Raw genomic sequence first — 21,026 nt, forward strand, 5'->3', positions numbered from 1 at the left:
AGCCTTTTCATTAGAATTACTAAAAATTTTTAAGTCCATGCTTGCTTTTAAATTAAAACACTCTATTTTTATTCAAGCACAGAGCAGGAACAGTTCAGCTGCACTTGCCTGTCAGTTTATTCAAAGAGGGTGCTTACTAATTCATTGATATCCCATTGCCTCAGTAAATAAGGACACAGTCCTACACAACACCCTCCACTTGTCTTTTTATACAACCCCTCCAATTGCTGCTCTGGGGGCAGGGCTCTGCATCTGGACAATCCTCCTTTCCACTCATCACATTCTGTCAATGTGGGAATAGGGTGAAAAGGAGGTTTTGAGTACGTCCTCCAGCCTTCACCTTTGCCTCCTGCATTTTATTGTGACTTTATCTGAAAGCAATCAGGACCAGTAATGCCATCCTTGATTATAACACTTCATAACTGGCATTATTCTGTCAGGAAATGGATGTTCAACTGGGATCACCATTATGCTCCCAAAAGACAGCTCTCAAGTTAGGCCTCCCACCACAGCACTGTGGAAAAACGGTGAAAGCTGAATTATTCTCCAATTTCCTTCTAGGCTAGATCCTCCATCTTCACAGCAAATACCCTGAGCTGTCACAGGTGTTTTAGACACTGTTCTCTGTCTGTAGAGTGCTGTGTCCCTAGGATCCCAGTCAAGGTGAAGCCTTTGTCAAGAAAAGCCAAATCTGAAATAAGCTCATAGTCTATATCAGACAGAGCCAGATAGGGAATAGTGGACACGAGGAAAGAAGACCAAGGTAACAAAAATAACTTCAGCAGAGAAGCAAGACCTCAGATGGCTCAGAGTCCAGAAAAACAAATGTGTCACTTCACAAAGAAAATTATCATTAAGTAACTGGAACTGCAAATACAGTTCATGGCATACTGTTATTACTCAAGTCAAATCTTTATCATAACAGGATTTTATTTATTCAACATTTATATTTATTACCTTCTCATGAGCTCTTCTTTTTGTTTCAGAGTCCATCCAGTCATTCTCCTTTTCTAACATGTCAATAAAAGCCCAGCGAATTCCTTCAGTCAATTCTTCCATCTGCAAAATATTTAGTAAATCCCTCCCAGTAAAATATATCATGGCAGAATCATTGTAAGGAAAGTTTTGGTGTATATAGGAGCAATAGATTTGTTTAGATCACAAATGATTGTGGCTCAGATGGTATCTGCTGTCCTTTCTTGAAGGACAGCAGAAGGCTAATTGAAGGCTAATTTCTGCTTTCTTCAGTAGTAACACACTTTTTTTGAAGGTAAGTTTTTTTTCCACCTTCTTTCCCTTCTGGCATCACACACCTTGTTCATTGCTGATCATTTCATGTCATATTTGTGAGAATACCCATGTTGAAATCATAAAAAACACTGAGAAATTTGCAGTCCTTTAGGGAGATTTCTGTCCTTTAGGTTCTAGATCACTGGTCCATGCAGAAGGAGCCAGCTGAAAGGCATTGGCACAAATAAAGCCTTTTCTGCAGAGAGAATGTCTGTGGCCTGGTTTGGTTTATGTGAGACTGAGACACGCCTTATTAATACTGGCAAAGAACTGAATTTGGGCTGACAGCATCATGATCCAAATACAAAGCAGTATCCAAATATTTAGCCTGTATTTAGCTGCATTTGTGAAGCATTGCTACCCTTTACTTACTGCAGGGAGGGAGGCCCTGGCTCACACTACTGAGCAGCCTTAGCTGCTTCTGTGGTCCTGGACCATAAATGACAGCTTGGTTCTGTGCAAAACTGGGAAAGCCCACAACCACTTCACCTCAGCTGCTTCTTCAGACACCTCTGCAAAGCCAAGACCACATCTCAAGCAAGTAAAAAATAATAATAGGACTGTTCAGTGAGTATACACACTAAGAAAACCCTGAAATGACAAAGACATATAATGGCTAAAATATGCATCATATGAGTCTAAAGAGCCCTCATTCCTATGGATCTGTCTGGCAGCCCAGAAAAGTGCATGCAAGCAGCTGTGTCTGTTTATGTCAGCAGATGAGCCCCACGACAGATAGCCATGGGAATGCTGTGAGAGAGAGGCAATGAGAGGGATCCAGCCATTGCCTGAGTCCTTTAGCACAAACCAGACTTGAGACAGCACAAGACATGACAGATACCCATTAGATGAAGACTTATTGGAACTTTGTGGTATCAGTTATGTTACATTTAAAAATAATGAAAATGTCAAGCAGCAGAGATTTGTATAGTCTTATTCTATAAATCTAGTAGATCTGAAATGTCATTAAAAGCAGAGACTAAACCCTCAAAAGTAACATTATTTTTAGCTAAATTGTCATTAATGTATCAGACGAACATTTTAATCTGGACCTGTCCTTTATTTGTGGTGCAGTCAGAAAAAATGCAGCAAAGTTCCTTGGATTATTCATTTTTCCTACCCTTTTCAAAAAACATTTTCTTATTTTTAGAGGCAATATGGGTCTAGCATTAAATATGACTAAAGAGTAAACATCCACAGTAAACTGCATCCCAGGAAATAGGGTAACTTAAAGATATTGATGACAGAGCACTGACTCAATTAACTTCGTTCACTAACGAGGTGAACTCCCTGTATTTGGAGGTTACAAGTTCAAACTCAAGCTCTGCAGCTGGGCCCTGGTGTATACTTAGGCTTTATGCAGCAGCTGTAGCTGCAGGGGGTAGGGGCAGAAACCTATTCCTGCTATCAAAGTTATTACTGAAACTGCTCAGGCGTATCTGTAAAAAACACTGCAGGCACTCTGAGTTAGAAGCAGTGCTATATTTAGACACAAATAATGTCTTTCTTGATAAAAGTATCTAAGGTATAAAACATCAATCACAAAACATGGGGGGGAGAAAGAATCCATATTATCTGTAACTCAGGATTTGCTTATCATAGACAGATATATGCCATAAGCCAGAAAAAAAAAACACACACACACACACAAAAAAAAAACCCTGTACAAATAAGAGTGCTTTACTCACATGCTTTCTTACTGCTTAAGAAAGAGAAATAGGACTGAAAACCAGTGAAATGAAAATGATAACACCACAAATTATTAAGTTGAAAAGCACACTTCCAAATGAAATGCAACGAATTTCATCTGTATGTAATTTTATCTCCATGGGTTTTTCATTTTAAGACTGAATGTTGTGACCTACACTATGAATTTTATATGCATTTCTCACTATGGGTGCTACTGCAAATTCAGACTTGATAATTTTCCAAAGCTTCGGTTTAAAAGGAATGTGCATACTAAGAAACATTCTAATTAACTTGCATTTCAAGAGAAACTCTGCTCTATCTGCTTCTCATAATGTTTCCTCACATATGCAAATACAAAAAAGTGTCCATCCCCTCCACAAAGAGTACATTTCTTATACTCCTACTCTTCCCACTTATCTGTGCAGGATAACATACTGCATATGCCTGGCATATTTTTGCCACAAAATGGCCAAATAGCACATTACAAACTGGTTAAGAAAAAGGAGATTGAAAAGCTGGATCTCAGAGAGGAAACTCCAGTTGAAGGCAAATATGAAAATAACTGCAGAACCTGAGAGGGAAACAGATGACAAAGATTTGCACAAGTCAAATAAGTATGTGCCTTCAAAAATGGAATCCTTTCCTGAGAAAGCAGTCCAAGCAGATAAAGCCAAAGAAACTTAGGCTACTGAGCCAGGGCAATGCAGGGCTTTCACAGAGCTGCTGCTCCCAGCACAGGCTGCCATCTTATGCTTCCTAAATGGTTGTGCCTCTCCTGCATGGAGAGCTAAGTTCAATGACTAAATGAGTCAATTTAAAACTGATTACTGCTGGAAAATCAATGGCTGTAAAAGCAGATATTGGAAAACTTTATAAGAAAAACATGAACTGAAAAATAAGTCATAAATTATTGTGAAGGGTAATTAATTATTTGAATATTGAAAATTTTAGAACGAGGATGAACATCTCTCTCAACTCAAAGGTATGGAAAAATATTTCCTTCCACTGTTCAGCAGGAATGATTTGAATCACGGATATAAACTCTCAGTATGTGAGAGCCTCTCAGCTTCCCTTAATTTGGGCCAGATATCAGTCACATGTTTCTTGCTCCGACTACAGGTGTAGCAGTCACAGCTTTCAAAGAGTAATCCTAAAGCAGAGAAATCTCAACCAGTTTTTTGATTAGTCAGTAAAAACTTTACCATAATAAAGTATACTAGCTATACCAAACCACTTCTCATCAATACCCCTCACTCTGTTCCTGCACAGCCTGGTTGTCACTATTTACATAAATTAACAGTGTTCAACCTGTTTTGGACTGGCTGCTTATTTGTCTGTAGGACTGCAGATGGAAAGAAGGGGCAGTGCCCAGATGGGCAGAAAGGTAATACTTCTTCAATTTCATTCAATTTTCTCCTAGTGTTTTGGGGGTTTAAAATTCAATGAAAACATTTTCAAGAGTCTTCTGTCTTTTTTAACTTTGTTCTAACATCAGAGGCAGTTTGTGAGCATGAAACCACTAACTGCAAATTTCCAGAGACTACAGAGAACTCACCATCTCTTTCTTGTCTTCTTGAAAATGGGCTTTCACAAACATCTTACCCACAACGTAGGGGAGGGCATTTTCTACAAGGTCCACACATTTATCCCACTGAGGCAGCAAAGTTGTAGTCCCATGAATTACCTGTTGATAGGGGCAAGTATTAGACCATAACACCATACTGTTTAAGAGGAATCCACACACAGTATAGGCCAAAGCATATTTGTCAAAAAGCCACCAAAAGGAAACAATAATGATACTCTACAGTTATTTCTATTTTCATCCAATGCTATGACAAATATTTTGAATACCACAAAATACCTGTAAGATTTTTAACTTCAGAACACTACAATGGTAGCAGTGACAGAGAGACTAGGCTTTAAGAGTTAGTGCTTACTTTGGACTAACCTTGGTATTCTTTCTTTGTGAGAGACAATTTCCTCTAGAAAAACCCTGCTGTGAGATATCTCCTGAAAACATGTGCCTCTCCTCTGACATGGTGAGAAACCTAGGAAGATTGTCCTCATGAAAATTGGGCTAATCCTTGTGAAACACCTCCTGCTGAGCCCTCCATTGCCATGAACTAATGACATTTAACACAGATGGGTACACATTCACACCTTCTTGTCATTTTTCTGTCCAACTACTTTTATAGCAGTTTGTGTAAAATAGTAAAATTGCTTTCAGTTCCTTTCCCAAATGGAGCATTTTCAGGAGAAAAGAGGTTTAAATCATCACGAACACTGAATATGTTTGTCTGCCCCCAAAAGAATAAAAAATCACTCTATGTTGCAGTAGAAAGATGTTGGTAGAACAACTTGCATGTTTTACTAAAGGAATGGTATTAAATACATACTTTCAGGCTCTGATGATGCCACCATAAATGAACTTCAAAAGAAACAATCAAGAATGGTCAACACAACAAGGAACAAGGCAAAACAGAACTAAGAGTATTTGCTGCCTTGGTTTCTGTTTCTCACAGGAGGAATGTTATTACTGTGAGTACTTAACTAGCCAACATTACATTGCTTGTCAAGATAAAGTTTGTGTAAATAAATCCTGTACACAATAGAGAAGATGGGTCCATGTGAGCAATAAGCAGTGCTGATTTAAGAAAAATTTGTTATTTTCAATGTTCAAAGCGTTCCCTTTCCACTTAAGAAACTTCTTAAGCTTTTCCACAGAGAACAAGCACAATTCCAGTCCAGCAGTTAACACCTGACAGCTGTGAAAAGGCAGAGTATAGTCAGCATTAGACCAGAGCAGGTAGGATAGGGATTTTGGCCTCTCACAGATTATAAAAGCTTCTTAAGCATCAATTTTGCAGTTTCTGAGCCCTTTCTTTCTCCCATTATTCTCCTCCTTTGAGCACAAGATTAAATGTCCAGCAAAATTAAGGGTTTGGATTTGTCTTTTTCCAATAGGAAAATATTTCATTGGAAAATTCCAGAGCAGCTTAACCCTCAGCTATTGAAGGTGAGATATTTTGGTAGTTCAGAGATTGATTTTCCCTATCATATTGTCTGTAATTAAGCATAATCAATGACTCACACTTAAATACACCAGTGAATTGCATTTCCAAGTGCTTTTTATTAATACTGTATATGCAGTAATAGATTTTCGATGGCGAAGAGTACATTGCTTCTAAAAAGAACCCCTATTAGTCAAACCAATGCACAATAAGGTGATATTTTTTCTAAATAGAGCCAAATTTGACAATCAACTCCTTTTCCAAATTCTTCAACCTTTATACATAACAAAACAAAACACTCAAAAACAAGATAAGAACAAAAGAAAAGAAAATTTCTCTCTGGGGTCAGAGTAAACCTGCAATGAAGCTTTTTCCTGGTGCAGGGGAGAGAAGGGGAGTTATGGTATTAGTCATCAGAGCTTGAAATTCCTTCCAAAAGCTGTGAGTATGCATCAGCCATAGAAATAGTCAGGAGACAGAGCTGGCTTTTAGACTGTGACATACCATTATTACAACACAATAATTATCATTATTTTGAGGGAGGCTTGACTGTAAGGAGGCTATAAAGGCAGCACAGGCTGTGAGACCAATAAAAATAGAGCTGAGAGGAACAGATTATATCTCACAGCTGGTTTATTGATATTTATGTCACAACAGCCAACAGGAACTCCCTCAAATGGTCCTCCTAATATTAATGTACCACTCTAAAACACAGTACTTCAGGTAGTAACAGTGGCTATAAATAGCAGGTTTCAAGCCCTCCCAGTCAATTCAGAGCTTCACGACACAATTAGCCAACCTCTTCCCAGGTGCCACTGCACATTTACAAGGTCTCAAAGTGCCACTGCAGAGGAGCTGCTGAGAGTTGCTGGTGTGCTACTCAAAGCACTTTCTCTAGAGTCAGCAGGTTTGTCCTATTTCTAAACCTGAAGGTTTTTTTAAAGTGTCATCATGTATTTTTCCTTGTCCTTGCAAAGATTTTAAGGCCCTAGTGCCAAGGTTTCTACACACGAGGTATAAAAGCCACCAATAGAAAATGGTTGAGGCTGACTGAATTAATTAAAAAATGGATGTATAAAATACATACTTTCTTTTAAGGGTCATGGAATTATCTCATGCTTGTGTCTTTTTAGTGGTAATTCAATGGTATTTTAGTGGTAATGCACTTACCTGGCAAGGGATTGGTGGGTCCTTTTTATGATCCTAAGGTGCCTCTAGTTCTCCATCCTCTGACTAGACAGATCCATTCAACAACAGACTAGTCCAATGCCTTGGACTCCATTCCTCATGTCCTTTCTATTGACCTGTGAGGTCTACACCCGTTTACATGGCCAATATTGTTTAACTATCCATTAAAGACTTGGGGGAAGGGGCAGAGGCCTCCTCAGCAAGGTCACTGAACACAGAGCTGGCAGGAGTGGCCGACAGCCCCAGGGCTGGGCAGCCCTTCATAAGGGCCTGGACAGGCTGGAGAGATGGGCAGAGGAATGGTCTGAAACTCAGAAAAGGCAAATGCAGGGTCCTGCACTGGGGAAGGACAAGCCGAGGCCCCAGCTCAGGCTGGGGTGACCTGCTGGAAAGCAGCTCTGCAGAGAAGGGCCTGGGGGTCCTGGTGGACAATGAGCTGTCCATGAGCCAGCAGTGCCCTGGGGCCAGGAGGGCCAGTGGGATCCTGGGGTGCATGAGGAACAGCACTGCCAGCAGGTCAGGGAGGGGATCCTGCCCCTCCACCCAGCCCAGTGAGGTGTGTCTGGAGGGCCGTGCCCAGTTCTGGGCTCCTTAGGACAAGAGAGACAGATTACCTGGAGCAGATCTAGTGAAGGGAAACAAGGATGAAGAGACTGGAACATCTCTCTTATGAGGAAAGCCTGAGGGAGCTGGGCCTGTTCAATCTTGAGAAGAGACAACTGAGAGGGAAGCCCATCACTGTTTAAAAGTATCTGCAGGGGAGGTGCCAAGAGATTGGAGCCTTTTGGAGGCTCTTTTCTGTGATGCTGAGCAACAGGACCAGAGGCAGAAATTGATGCACAGGAAGTTCCATGTGAACCTGAGGAAGAACTTCTTCACTGTGAAGGGAACGAGCACTGGCACAGATTGTCCAGAGAGGGTATGAAAAGCCCTTCACAGGAGAAGTTCAAGAATAATCCTTTGCCATATGCTCTGGGATGGCCCTGCTTGAGCAGGGAGGGAGGTGGGACAAAATGACCCCACTGTCCCTTTTAATGTGACCCATTCTGTAATTGTATGACAGCCTTTATGAGATTATTAATAAGCACTGAATCACTTTGAATTCGATTTCTCCCTAAGCTTCTACGTCCCAGAGATGTGACAGCAGCCAGTTACCATATTAAAATGCACAGTACCCAAAGCTTAATGTTTCCTTTCAGGATTTTTTCTGCCATTATATAACTCAGTGTAACACAGTATTATGCTACAGACTGGCTGATAGCCAGCATCAATCTATTGTACCTGACTAGCAAGAAATGTCCCAGGAGGGGACACCTACAAACTTGTCACTGTGGTTCTGACAGCCAGTTTCTCATATTTTACATGAAGGAAATAGCATCTCTAACAAGACTATTTTGAATATGATCTCAGAAGTACAAGAGGCTGCCTTTCCTGTGTAGTTTCCATCAAGCTATTGGAGTTTATTTTTAGGTATATGATCAACTCAGAACTATTCCAGTATTACTCAAAGCAAAACAGTATAGGTTCTTTAATTAGTCACCTGCATGCCTCACCAGGGAGGACAGAACACCCACACCTCCTGCACATGCCAGCCTCCTGTTGTCAGCCAATTTTCATAATGGCAAACAAAGTTCAGCATCCCAAGTAGCTCAGACACAAGACAAAGTACCATTCACTTTCCGAATCATCCTTGCTTTACTTAAGGAGCGCTCACACTGCCCACATGATTACCAAGGTGGCTTTCTATTCAGGGTTCATTGAATCAAATGTATGTGTTTTACACAGATGCCCATATCACTGGACAGATTATTAGTTCTGCTCTCACAGCTAGTGGCAGTTTTCTGGTTCTTCTGCAACCCCAAGCACCTGATCATCTTCTCTGTAGAAATGGCTGGGTATCCTTGTGCTACAGCTCATGTAATGGCATTAGAACATGGAAGAGCATTGAGCAAGCTTTAAAAACTTGAAATCCTAGACTTCTATTTTACTAGAGCTGTATTCACATATGGGCAATCAGTAGTTTTCAAGAGGTGTAGATTTTGGTCAAAAGAATTTGGCCTGAATGTCACAGCCCACATAACCTAATTTAAGTTTCTGCAAAAGAAGACTAAGTTTTTTTAAAGGGGAGGGTTCAAAACCTCTTTAACATTATCTAAAAGACTTTTTTTTGTTTTAGTGTCATATAAATGTCTTAGTATCAAACACAAAAATATGTACATCAATTGTTTTAGAAGGTGTCTTCAAAAATAAAAAAAGTTTATTCAAGAAAATTATCCAGCATGGAAAACATTTTGTGTTTTGCAAAGGTATAAGCAACTATAAGGGAAACCAACAGTGTCAAATTAGGACCCTTGTAAATGCTATGAAAGCATAACTTACCCTAGAAAATTCCAGCCACCGATACTGAAAACGTCTGCTGAGGTTAAATAACCTTGAATAAACCATCCTCCATACCAGGTAATTGGCAAGAGTCCTGTTAAATCAGGCATATTTTTATCAGACATGTAAACACATATGATGTACCACAAAGCACTCACAGAAATAGCTCCACAAACATTTTATCCCAATGGTGGAAACTTCACCTTAAAAATAAATGAGTGATGGTCAAATTGATAAATCTCAATTACACAGAAGAATCTGTATGATTGCAGCCATTTAATATATAAATGCCCCATGATAACCATCTTCTAAGGATTATTTATAACAGGTCCATCACCTAGTACATAATTTTTAGATAATGTTTTTTTCAAAAGGAAGCTTTCATTTTCCTTAGAAGTAGCAAGAACTGTGTTATAATAATAGTTGCATCAAAGTTCTATCCAGGGATTAACTGGTTTTTCTTTTGTAGATCAAAGTGAATGTTATCTCCCCTCATTAGTAGGGCACATAAATGGTAACAGAATAGATAAGAGTCCATCCCATATACACTCTCATTATCTCATATTTGTATCTTTCATTAGAAGTTATCAATACGCTTTGAAAACTTCTACTATTCACAAAGTTATTAAAGTATTACCATTCCTATTTTGTCAGATGGATAATTGAAATACCAAAAAAGAGAAGTATCAGTAACAAAAAACTTATAAGAATTGAGGCTGAGAGATCAAGGAAGAGCTTGTTTAAAATTCCCAGGAGATCTGGCATCCATGCTCCTTTTATAAAACTTTGAGCACCTGACTGGAGGATTTATCCAGCCTAGACTGATATCTCTCCATGTTCAGCAGGGGCTGTATGAGCTAAAGGTGCATTCTGAAATACACAATTCAACCTCAAACAGTCTCAAACAAATCCAACAATGGCCTACAATTACTGTTCTCACCTTCTTTTATACATGACATATTTTTCAAGGATAGTCATTGCTTCAAAGCTAGGATATTCAAACATTATTTGTTCCCCACTGGGATATACATAACATTTTTGATAGGCCATAGACTTCTCTGGAAATAGGAAAATGGCTTCTATGCAAACGAGGGTGCTGTTATGGGCTGTCTGAACAACTCCCCCATCTCTGAAAATCCCATTTCTGCAATCTCCCATTGCCAGAAGTGTGAGGCAATGCAGTTGTTGCTGCAGTGTCACTCCATTAGCTTCACTCAGAGACACATCCCAAGCAGCTCCCTCCTCTGAATCATAACAGCTGGGGAACACACTTTGTGGGCATGCTGTCTTGACAGCAGCATTTGCTGGAGACATAACTTTTTTGCCTCTAACCAAGCTCCAGTCCACCCACACAAAGGCTTCAGCTCAAGGTGTGTTATTGCATCTCTCACACTGGGTATATTCCCTCTTTTAGTATACAGATATATTCTATAGTGCACCTAAATGCCCACAATAATTGTAAAACATATCTGAAAAAGATTTTTTAGCATGCAACATGTACATTTATCAGATAGTACAAGTCTCAAAAGCCAAAATAGTTAGCTCTGTTTAGATAATCACACCATTTTAAGACAATGTTTAGGACCATTAAAAATTAATTTCAACCTAAGAAATGCCACAAAGTCCAGATTTTTCCCTTAACAAGTTTCTGACAATGTGGAATTTTCTCACTCAATGACAAGTGAAGTACTCTAAAAGCACTCAGCTCTCACTGTTTTGGTAAATGACCCAAACTCCAGAAACTTCACAACAATCTGCCTCAGATATTTCAGCAGAGCTGAAGAATATCCAGCTGTAGCAACTTCTGTAGCATTTATACAAATCTCACAGATTAAAAGGTTAAAGATTTGCTTCCAATCAAAAGCCTTAGGTAAAATCCTTAGCTAAATAAATCATTATCATGCACTGATTATGTATTATAATTTGGTACTTACTCACAAAACCAAAATCAATTCTGTCTTATGTGTACTTGCTTTCACACAGCAATGTTTGTCCTTACATTTGAGCTGGGGAACCTCTCTCAAAATGGTAGTGAATGGAAGACTGAAATTCATGAAGGCTGGGTCTTAAAAGGTAACTTATTGAAAGACAGAAATGTCAACAAGAATTCAGAAATGTTTATGTCAGGTATAAGTAATGAAGGCAGATGACAGTTGCAGGAAATATAATTAATTAGGGATTGTTTTAATTTGGGAAGGAAAAGGCTGACACATGCTAAAGCCAAGCTGTCTGATGAGACAGTAACAATTCCAGCTTGTAACCAAAACAGAATCCACCATGCTTTGAACAACAGGGAGGTTCCACTTGAATGCTTATGAATCGGGGGTGGGAAACAGGTGGAAAGATTGAAAGGGTTTGTTGTCATGTGTTTGAAGCCCAGTGTGGTTTAGTTTGTTTTTTAAAACAAAATAAAATGTTAATTTATCTGAATTTGTTTACCTATTTGGGGAATGATTATTTTACATTTTGGGCTAACTGTGCAAACTTCAAATCATTTCATTATCTTCAGTTGGCTTAAAAACTGACACTTTTTGCTGATAAAGTTACTACAGTGCAGATTTTGGGGTGATTTTCATCCTGGTTTCACAAATAAGTTTACTGAGGCTCAGAGAAGTTAATCTCTACACATCAAGCAAAATCCACTACACAAATAAAACATAAAAATCTCTCTGCTCTTTCGATGAGACCAGACTATTTGTTGTTGTAACCTTTCAGAAGAGTACACTCTATTTTAACTTCCTGTTAAATGCCTGTTGCAGAAAGTGTAGGCTCACTTTTAACCAGTATGACCCTTGTTGTGACACACACTCCCAGAGGAAGTGGTAGAGAGATTGTTTGCTGGGACAGTTAAAATTATACCAGAACTTATGAATATTTACTAAAGCACTTTCTGTCCTCTCTGAGAATAAAGTAAGTTGCTCATGTAAAATTCTGTGAGTTTGTACCATATTAATCAACAGACATGGTAGCAATTAAAGAGGACAGATTTAATATGAGATAGGTGGAAAAATTAATTGACATTTTAAGGAAAAGATCTCTCACAAATTTTAGATCTGTTTGAAAATTCTATTCAGAATTGAGTCACGAATCAAATTATAAGTACTGAAAAACTTTTGCCTCTATTGCTAGAGGCACTAATTCAAGGCAAATTATTGTAACTTCTCTGATTTTTCAGATGCAGACTAAGACCAGAAAAGAGATCCAGTGCCTCCCTCCATCTCTGAAAAAAATTCTTCATATGCTATATGAATTAGAGTTCTTCTCAATTAATAGTCCCATATTGAAAGACATGGCAAGATAAGACAAGGGAAAAGGGGCCTGCAAGAAAGCTGGAGAGGGACATTTTACAAGGACATATAGCGACAGACAAGGGGGACTGGCTTTAGACTGAAAAAGGATAGATTTATCATCTATTAGGAGGAAATTATTTACTGTGAGGGAGATGAGGCACTGAGCAAGCTGTCCAGTGAAGCTGTGGATGTCCCACCCCTGGAAGTGTCCAAGGCCAGGCTGCCCTTGCCCTTAAGAGTGGCTCGTCACAATGGGCTCTGAGCAACCCAGCCCAGTGCAAGGTGTCCCTGCCTGTGGCAGGGCTGCTGCAACAAGGTGATCTATAGGGTCCCTTCCAATCCAAACCAATCTATGATTCTATTAAACTAATTATGCATTCTGAGATCTATGAGAACAGCTGCAAGGATCTCCAGAAAGGATGCAATTTAGAGTATCCTATTTATGGCTCCCATAAAGCACCAGCACACTGGTAACAGGGAAGGGATATAAGCTCCTAATTAGTGCCAGAACAGTTCTATCTCCCCCTTCACATGGCACAGCTGTACTGGAGCTCTGCCACGGCTCATTTACATCACAGCTACATACACACACCTCTTCTTCCTGTAATAGAGATAAACCCCATTAAAATGAATTAGTGCACCAAAAAGCTGAAGGAATCCCTGAAGATCTCTTACAAAGTTGTGACTCACTTCAGCACCTGACATGACTAAGGCTAGCTGTCCCCAGGCTGGTGGAAACTCCTGCAGGCCAGTTGCTGAGTTTCTTGGGCAGCTCACTATGGATAGCCCAGCTCCTGGGCTGGAGTCACAGCAGTGCCCTGGCCTGGGGACTTCAGAGTGACCTCTGGACACTGCTGCACCTATTTCAAGCTCCACACAGCAACTTGATTACATGCAGTTAGGTAAAATTCTGCTAAACTCATGCTACACCATGTCAATGTGCTCTCTTCTGGTAATATTGCCCCGTGAATGATTTCACAATTCAAGATTGCTCAGCAAGTTGTCTGAGGGAAAAATTTTTAATACAAGGATTGTGAGTCTGTACAAGTTAACACCTCCAACACAAAGTGCCTCTGTAGCCAGACTTAATTTTCACTCCATTCTTCCCTCCACCTGAAACAAACTTCATTAAATACTTTACCAGATCACTGGGTAAAATACTGGGGCATGAGCCATCTTTTTGTGACATTTCAAATAGTACCCAGGCTAGAGGGTGTTCATTCAGGAAGAGGACACACAAGGCACTGGAATAAAAGTATAATTTAGGGATAGCCTTGTAACTGAAAAGAATATGAACTTGGTGAAAATACCTGCTTTTTCTAATGACACTCCATCTCCTGAAATGATGAGAAAATAATTCCCATTATGAACACTGAAGCAAATTTAAAATTTTGAAATGCTTTTCTAGGAATTTCAGGTCTATATATTTATAGTAACAAATCAAATTCATGTTGTTTACATTAAATAAATCTATAAAATGTCATATGGAGAATGACAAATAAGACTACCTAAAAGAAAATATCCTTGTTAAGCTTTCAGAGTTCACACTACAGAGAAATGCTGAGACCTCATTGTTAGGAGTCCACATTGAGATGATTTCCTAATTTTCTCAGGCCAGATAGCAAGGTTACCTCTGGAGCAGACTCTGACATTTTAAGTAATGAACATTATCACCTAATAGATAAACATGATCTTGGTTATCAGGCCTGGGCTGTTTGGATAAATTTTACACACAGGAATTTGAAGCCTGCTTGGGTTCAGTTTAGCACTATTTGCCATTTCTAACATTTTATGATGCAAATTTTTAGAATAAGATTGGGCAGAAAATGCCTAAGCCATTAATACCTATAAAATATGCAGAGTGAATACACTGGAACTGGTTTTGCTCACTCTCTCCCCCTAACCTATGAGGTCAGAAGCCTGGTCTTGAGCTTTGCTAAAGGCAGGCATTGCAATTATTTCTGGTCATTACTCCAGCCTCCTTCTGCCACAACACACTGGCTGGTTTAAATTCTCTTGAATACTCAGATTTTCCTTGAATAAGAAACTAATAGAAAAAGTCTCCAGGTATTTACTCTGCGGTTACAGAATATATTTGCATCTAAGTGTATTTGTAGGCAGGGAATAACTAATTCCCTGTTACCTTGCTAGATATGCATCCTCTAAATCACACATTTATACCCACTGATGTAACAAACTTTGAGTTAGAAAGCAGAGAGAGCCCAAATAATACTTTCTTCAATAGATTAATATTGGCAGCAGTAATGCTACTTATTTGAATCTTTTTAAAGAAAGGATATTTGATGATCTGTAGGCAAATCAGTAATTTTTATTTTTCTAATTGTTTTATTTGTGTGCTATTTTTACAAGTACTATGAACTAATGCAAGCGTTCCATCGCTAGTGACAGAAAGAGACAATATAAGAATAATCTTTGTCCTTTTTTCCTGAAATACATTTGATTGTGGTCATACTGTACAATCAGCAAAGATTGATATTTGGAGTCAACATCTTAACAAAATTTATTTTCAAGTTCAGTAACATGCCTCAGAGACCAAATTATCACAGAAATCCCTTAGACATCATCAGTAAAGATGTTTCAAATGGGATGTCACTTTTTCATTACTGCCCAAAGCTGTCTTGCTTCCCTGTGCAAAGCACATCTACCCTGTTTAATCTGAGCTACCTGCATTTTACAACTATGTTCTACAGGTGTAAAGGATTTCACAAGATACAAGACCCTATAAAAGTAAGAGATGCTGAACGCATCTGGAAAAAGCAGCTTTACTGCAACCTGTGTTAACCATAGAAGAAATGTGTTGAAACTGAAAATTCTCCTGCTGTGCACAAGGTACTATCTAAATCCTCATTCAGACAAAACCAAGCAGACTGTTTGCCTAGAGACTTGATTCCAAGAATAGCTGAAACTCATGAAAAAAAAAATATAGAAAAAACCCAGCATCTGATGTCCCCCTACAAGTGTGAGTGAAACCATCATAAGATCCTTACTTTTTCCTTTCATTTTCTAGTATCCTGAATAAATCTTTGAAGTACTGGGGAACACGGACAATCACATTTTCTGAAGGACCTATATCTTTAAGCTCGGGATAGAGTTTGGTGTCAATCACCTTCTTGATGTATCCCAGCCAGTCAAACTGCAATGACAAAGAGAAGGCTGGTTAAAGCAGATTATGGGAGAAATTATTTATTAACTAAGGTACACCTTTAAAACTAATAGCTCTACTTATAAAAAACTTAGAAACTATTGCACTTTGTCATTCCATATGTTTTCAATCCTCATTAAAGTTGGAACTATATTTAAAAGAACATACACTGTAAATGAGCACACACATTCCTAATGATGCTTCTTTAACATGCTGCTCTGAACCCTAAAGAGACAGTTTTAATTATACAGGTCAGATATTTTAAAAAAAAAAAAAAAATTCAGTTATTCCCAACCAACCTGTGGAATCATGGCACTAAGCTCCGATATGTTCATTTTATTGTACATCACCTCACTTGTTCGATTTTCATATGGAATCATGATCTGATGAAGAGAAAAAAATGCACAAAACCATCAAAACAAGGTTTATCTTGCAAGGACTCTTATGTCATCACCATCCTTCATAATCCCAGTGCAGAAATATCTCACCAACTGTTTTCCAAGCATTTATGGCATTAACCTCTGTTTCTGAGGATTGCATTTAGCTAGAAGAAATGGAACATAGTTCCTTTTATGTTTAACTTATTACTGGGGAATTTAATGAGCTGCATGTCTTCTTTGGACTTGAGACTGATTTAACTCTGATTATGCTAAGGAAAGACATGTTAATACATAAGAGATAAAAGTACACCTTGAGCATTAATACTTATTCATTCCTTCCTATTGAGTAGAAGCCAACCTCAGATTTAACAGGTCAAATCTGGGATAGGTGCATCTTCATAACTGGAAGTGCATCTCATGTCTTTGAATGTTTTCTTGATAGAGCTTTACTCCACCTGGGGGAAGAGCCAGATACACACAAGTTTCTCTTCATTTCACCCCATCATCCTGATTTCCATAGCAGGACACCTGAGTATATAGGCCAGACATGAATAAAGCATTCCCCAACCAGGCCCCTCATCTGAGTGACCAGAGGAGCCAGATCTCAAGTCACTCTGCAGCATCCAAGGATACAGCAAAAGAAATCCTAAATATGAAGCAAGTCTTTTATAACTGACAGGAAGGACATGCAGATTCCAAGACAGCCCTGTGGTTCATAATAGTAAAACAAACAAAGTACAAGATATAGTTCAAAATTTTCTCAGTGTTCAAGAGAAACAAAAATCCCAGTGGCAATTCCAGCCCTGCTGCAAGGTAAATCCTATACAACAGGCTGTATGTTGGGCAGTGTAAAGGACAGAGATTGACACCAGACTAACCAGACAGCTGGCACTTCAATCAAAATTCTCCACTAGGTGTTTATGGTTTTAGTATTGCTCAAGCCATAGGGGAAAAAATTACTTTCTTTTCCCTTTCTGCAAATTTCATTTATCTGAAAAATCTTTAAACACTTCTTTAAGCCATTTACTCCCCTCCTCTCAAAACTTTCCTTCTTCCTCCAGTGATTCGAACTTAATAAAAATCTTTCTCATACACCAACGAGTTCTCTCAAAACATGCCACTCCTTCCTATATCCAAAGTATTCTTGCTGCCTCTGCCTGAGCACAGAAACTCTCCATTATGTAGGTGTACTTGAAAAAATGCAGAGGAACACTGGATACAGTAAAACCTCCAGTGACAAACAGGACTACCTGAATCACAGTAAGATGTTTATATAATCATTATGTTTATTAGGGTTTATGCAACAGTCCATGTCCACTGACTCATGCTTAATATCTGGACAGATGTTAGGAGGATTAATCTTACTAAAAGAACCTGTAATCAAGCATGGATTATTGCATAACGATGTGCATTACTGATGCTGAGGGTTGTTACATGATCCATGTCATCTTACATGGCAGCTTCACTTACATACTTTGTGGATTAATGCTCTGTAAGACACTGTAAGGAAAGCATTAGAGTTAGAGCTAAGGATACATCTTCTTATGCCATCACTGACAAACAGAACAAATATGTACTGTTTTTCATGCAAGGGAGTATTTGTGCATTAGTCCATCCATGCTACATAACTGAAAATTAATGTTGGGCTTTGCTTAGACGTTTAACAAAATTTCGTCCCTTTCAGCAGAGAGGGGGAAACACTGATTGGCTACTATTTTGGGTGGCCCTCACTTCTGTACAAACACACCATTAAGAAGCATCCTGTAGACTGCAACAACAGGATCCAGATAAAAGAATCTGCTGCATCACCTGTCCCATGCAACAGGCTTCTCTGCTAACAGGAGACCAGCATTTCACAGGGATAGCTTCCTTCCTTGCCAATATGAAGGAATACTCAGCTCAGCTGGCAGTTCTGCAAACCAGCATCAAGTCTGTACCCTTACTTTTGGTGGTTTCCAACACTGAGGTCAACCCTTCTCTCTAGTTTTAGCCGAGGTTGAAATGATAATGAACTTGCCACTCCCATGAGTGGGATTCCTGCAGTAGCCACACTGAAACAGAGATATAGAGATGCAAAGACACTCCTTCAACCAGCAAATAATCCTGTGGTATAAATTAAACTCCCCTCAAAAATGTCACCAAGTAAATGTCAGAACCAAGCACCAGATTTAAATATGCCTAGCTTTACTAAATTCAGTTGATCCCTTAAATTAAAACATCTACTCTCCCAGACTACTCCATGAAGACACTTCAGGAGCTAAGGGTGGTACTGCTGTAAACACCACCTCCCACCACCAAGATCCAATATCCCACCTGACTTGCACTGCTTTTAGACTTTTCCACAGAGAATCAGCCCAGTCTGCTTCTTAAACAACACAGTAATATATTCTCAACACAAGTGCATGGCCAGAGCTCAGATTCCACCCAGTTTCAAAATTATAGAATCACTTAAGTTGGAAAAGACATGTAAGATCTTGAGTTATGTCATATTTTTCCAGCTACCTATTGGGCACCAGTGAATTGGTGTAGATGCACTTCAGCTGGGATATTGATCTCATCACCTTTTTGGAAGGAGAAGCCCTAATTCTTATGGGACCATCCTCAGGCACTTCCACAGTTTCTAACACATCAACAGCCCCTGTATCTCTGCTGCCATATGGATCTCCATCCCCCACCTCCAGATGGCAGACCAAAGGACCTTGCTAATACTCCATCCCTTAAACATTGCCATGCCATCCCCAGACTTGCCTCTGGTCAGCCTGGCTGACATTACAATTTAAAACACCAAGGGTATTTGGCTAAGGTTTTTCCACTGAGAATAAAATTTACAGTTTAGCAATTAACTAAGGGAGAAACATTATTCATCCTTTCTTCATCAGGATCTGCTCCTTTCCTTCTGCTTCTAAAATCCCTTTGCTAATGCTGTTGATACAATGGCTTTTCATTTTGAGAAAGGATTATATTAGATTACCAACCTCTGCTATTTTAACTTCCAGTTTTAGAACTGATTTCATATCAGATTCAGCTCGGGAGGCATTTGCACCCAGAAGCACTGCTGTATCAACCATGAACTGCAAAAAGGCATCTCGGTACTGCAAAGAAAGAGAAAGAGTGAAATGACAACAGGATTTGCTCTTGAGCAGAGCTGCAGCAGCAGACCAGGAATGCCCAGCTACAGGAAGGGGTATATTACTTTCATGCCTTAGGAACCAAGGCTGTGCTTTCCTTACCTTGAATGCTAAGCAAGTTAAAAAGGAGAAATAACACTGTAAAAATACCGTGCATGACAGAGATAACTGCTGCAGTTCAGGGAGTAGAAATCTCAGGAAATGCAAATGACAGTTCTGGATTAGACTGACAACTTTCAGCTCTTACAAATGGATTAGACAATGTGTAAAAATGTACACCAGTATTTTAGGCCTACTAATACAGTAACCACCATGGGACAGAAGTACTTGTATACAAGTGTAAGCTTCATTTAGGAAACTTTGCAAGAATGTTTGATAGAAGTGGAGTTTTCTGCTAGATACACTGCAAAACCCAAATCCAAACAAAGCACAGCCCTTTCTCAGTTTGGAGCTCAACAAAACAAAACTAACCATGAAAAAAGATGAGGGGGAAATTGGTGGCTCTATTATCCAGCTGACAGTACTTACAGATTTGGCTTCTGTGGTGTTTTCTAGGTAATCCTCTCGAGATGCCAGAGAGAGGCTTGCTTGATCAAGCTATTAAAAACAACACAAAGTAACATTTAACAGCTAAATTAATCAGATTCAAAGATAAACTGACAAGCAGCTTTGGAAGGGTTCATGTTTTTCTGATAATTACAGTAGTTGTGTGCAAATACCTAACATATAAAACATTGCACCAGTCTGAGTTGGACAGGATTTCAAAACAGGAAAATGCTACACTGTGCTGACAGGTATTAACTAAATCACATTACTGTGATCTGGGGACCTCAGATGACACCTGCAATAGCTAAGCCACCTAAAGAAAAGATTCACAGATGTGATTTAGGTGTTTAAAACAGCTACATCGGGGAGTAGGAAATGCAAAAAGACTGGGTCTACAGGACCAAACCACTGGTTCTGATGACCGTGCATCCCCCCTATGCCTATTTCAGGGGTACAAGAGTCAGCTTGGGACCACACCAGTCTAGTGTATGCACCAAATGCCCCTGAGGTGCTGGAGCGTGAGAGCTGCTGTCTATCTGGGAGGCATCATCAGGTTTTTGTGACTGAAACTGAGGTCACACTTTTGAGCCTCACCCTAGACCAGCACTGGGGGCTGTACTCTGCTTTTGAACAGATGAACTGAAACTGAAGTGCCCACCAGCCAGGACTGCAGGCACAGGATATGATGTCCCCAGTATTTTAGCTAAAGGTGTCTTGTAGTCCAGATGGATCTTTGGCCTTCACTTACCTTTTCCATCTAAATATGGAGCAAATTTTCTGGTTTACATTCACTCTAATATTGGAATTAGGCCTGAAAGTTTGAGATTTTCATTTAGTGTCTTGAGTGAAACATGGCAATATTTTCATACTGTTTCATTTGAAACACAGGAATTTTTCTAACCAGGAAAAACTCACTATGCAGCATATATTTTATAATAATTACTGGGAACTGAGATTTCCCA

At 39.3% G+C, this 21,026-nt stretch overlaps 2 protein-coding genes across 7 annotated transcripts in view; one reads left to right on the forward strand and one right to left on the reverse strand.

Moving 5' to 3' along the window:
- The window catches only part of LOC135293390 (collagen alpha-1(I) chain-like), a 406,941-nt gene that overhangs the window by 355,580 nt on the left and 30,335 nt on the right, over nt 1–21,026 (forward strand). For both annotated transcript variants that reach the window (XR_010355485.1, XR_010355518.1), the window contains one exon: nt 15,559–15,697. The gene's annotated coding sequence lies outside the window, so the exon portion shown is untranslated. The remainder of the gene's footprint in view (nt 1–15,558; nt 15,698–21,026) is intronic.
- Nucleotides 1–21,026, reverse strand: part of PHEX (phosphate regulating endopeptidase X-linked) — a 113,289-nt gene that overhangs the window by 53,417 nt on the left and 38,846 nt on the right. For all 5 annotated transcript variants that reach the window (XM_064407461.1, XM_064407463.1, XM_064407465.1 and 2 more), the window contains exons 6-12: nt 20,047–20,115; nt 19,366–19,482; nt 16,310–16,393; nt 15,856–16,001; nt 9,558–9,651; nt 4,535–4,663; nt 958–1,059 (exon numbers count right to left, since the gene is read on the reverse strand). In XM_064407461.1, coding sequence (XP_064263531.1) covers nt 958–1,059; nt 4,535–4,663; nt 9,558–9,651; nt 15,856–16,001; nt 16,310–16,393; nt 19,366–19,482; nt 20,047–20,115 — 741 coding nt within the window. The remainder of the gene's footprint in view (nt 1–957; nt 1,060–4,534; nt 4,664–9,557; nt 9,652–15,855; nt 16,002–16,309; nt 16,394–19,365; nt 19,483–20,046; nt 20,116–21,026) is intronic.

This window comes from Passer domesticus, chromosome 2 (assembly GCF_036417665.1).
Source record: "Passer domesticus isolate bPasDom1 chromosome 2, bPasDom1.hap1, whole genome shotgun sequence".
Lineage (NCBI taxonomy): Eukaryota > Metazoa > Chordata > Aves > Passeriformes > Passeridae > Passer > Passer domesticus.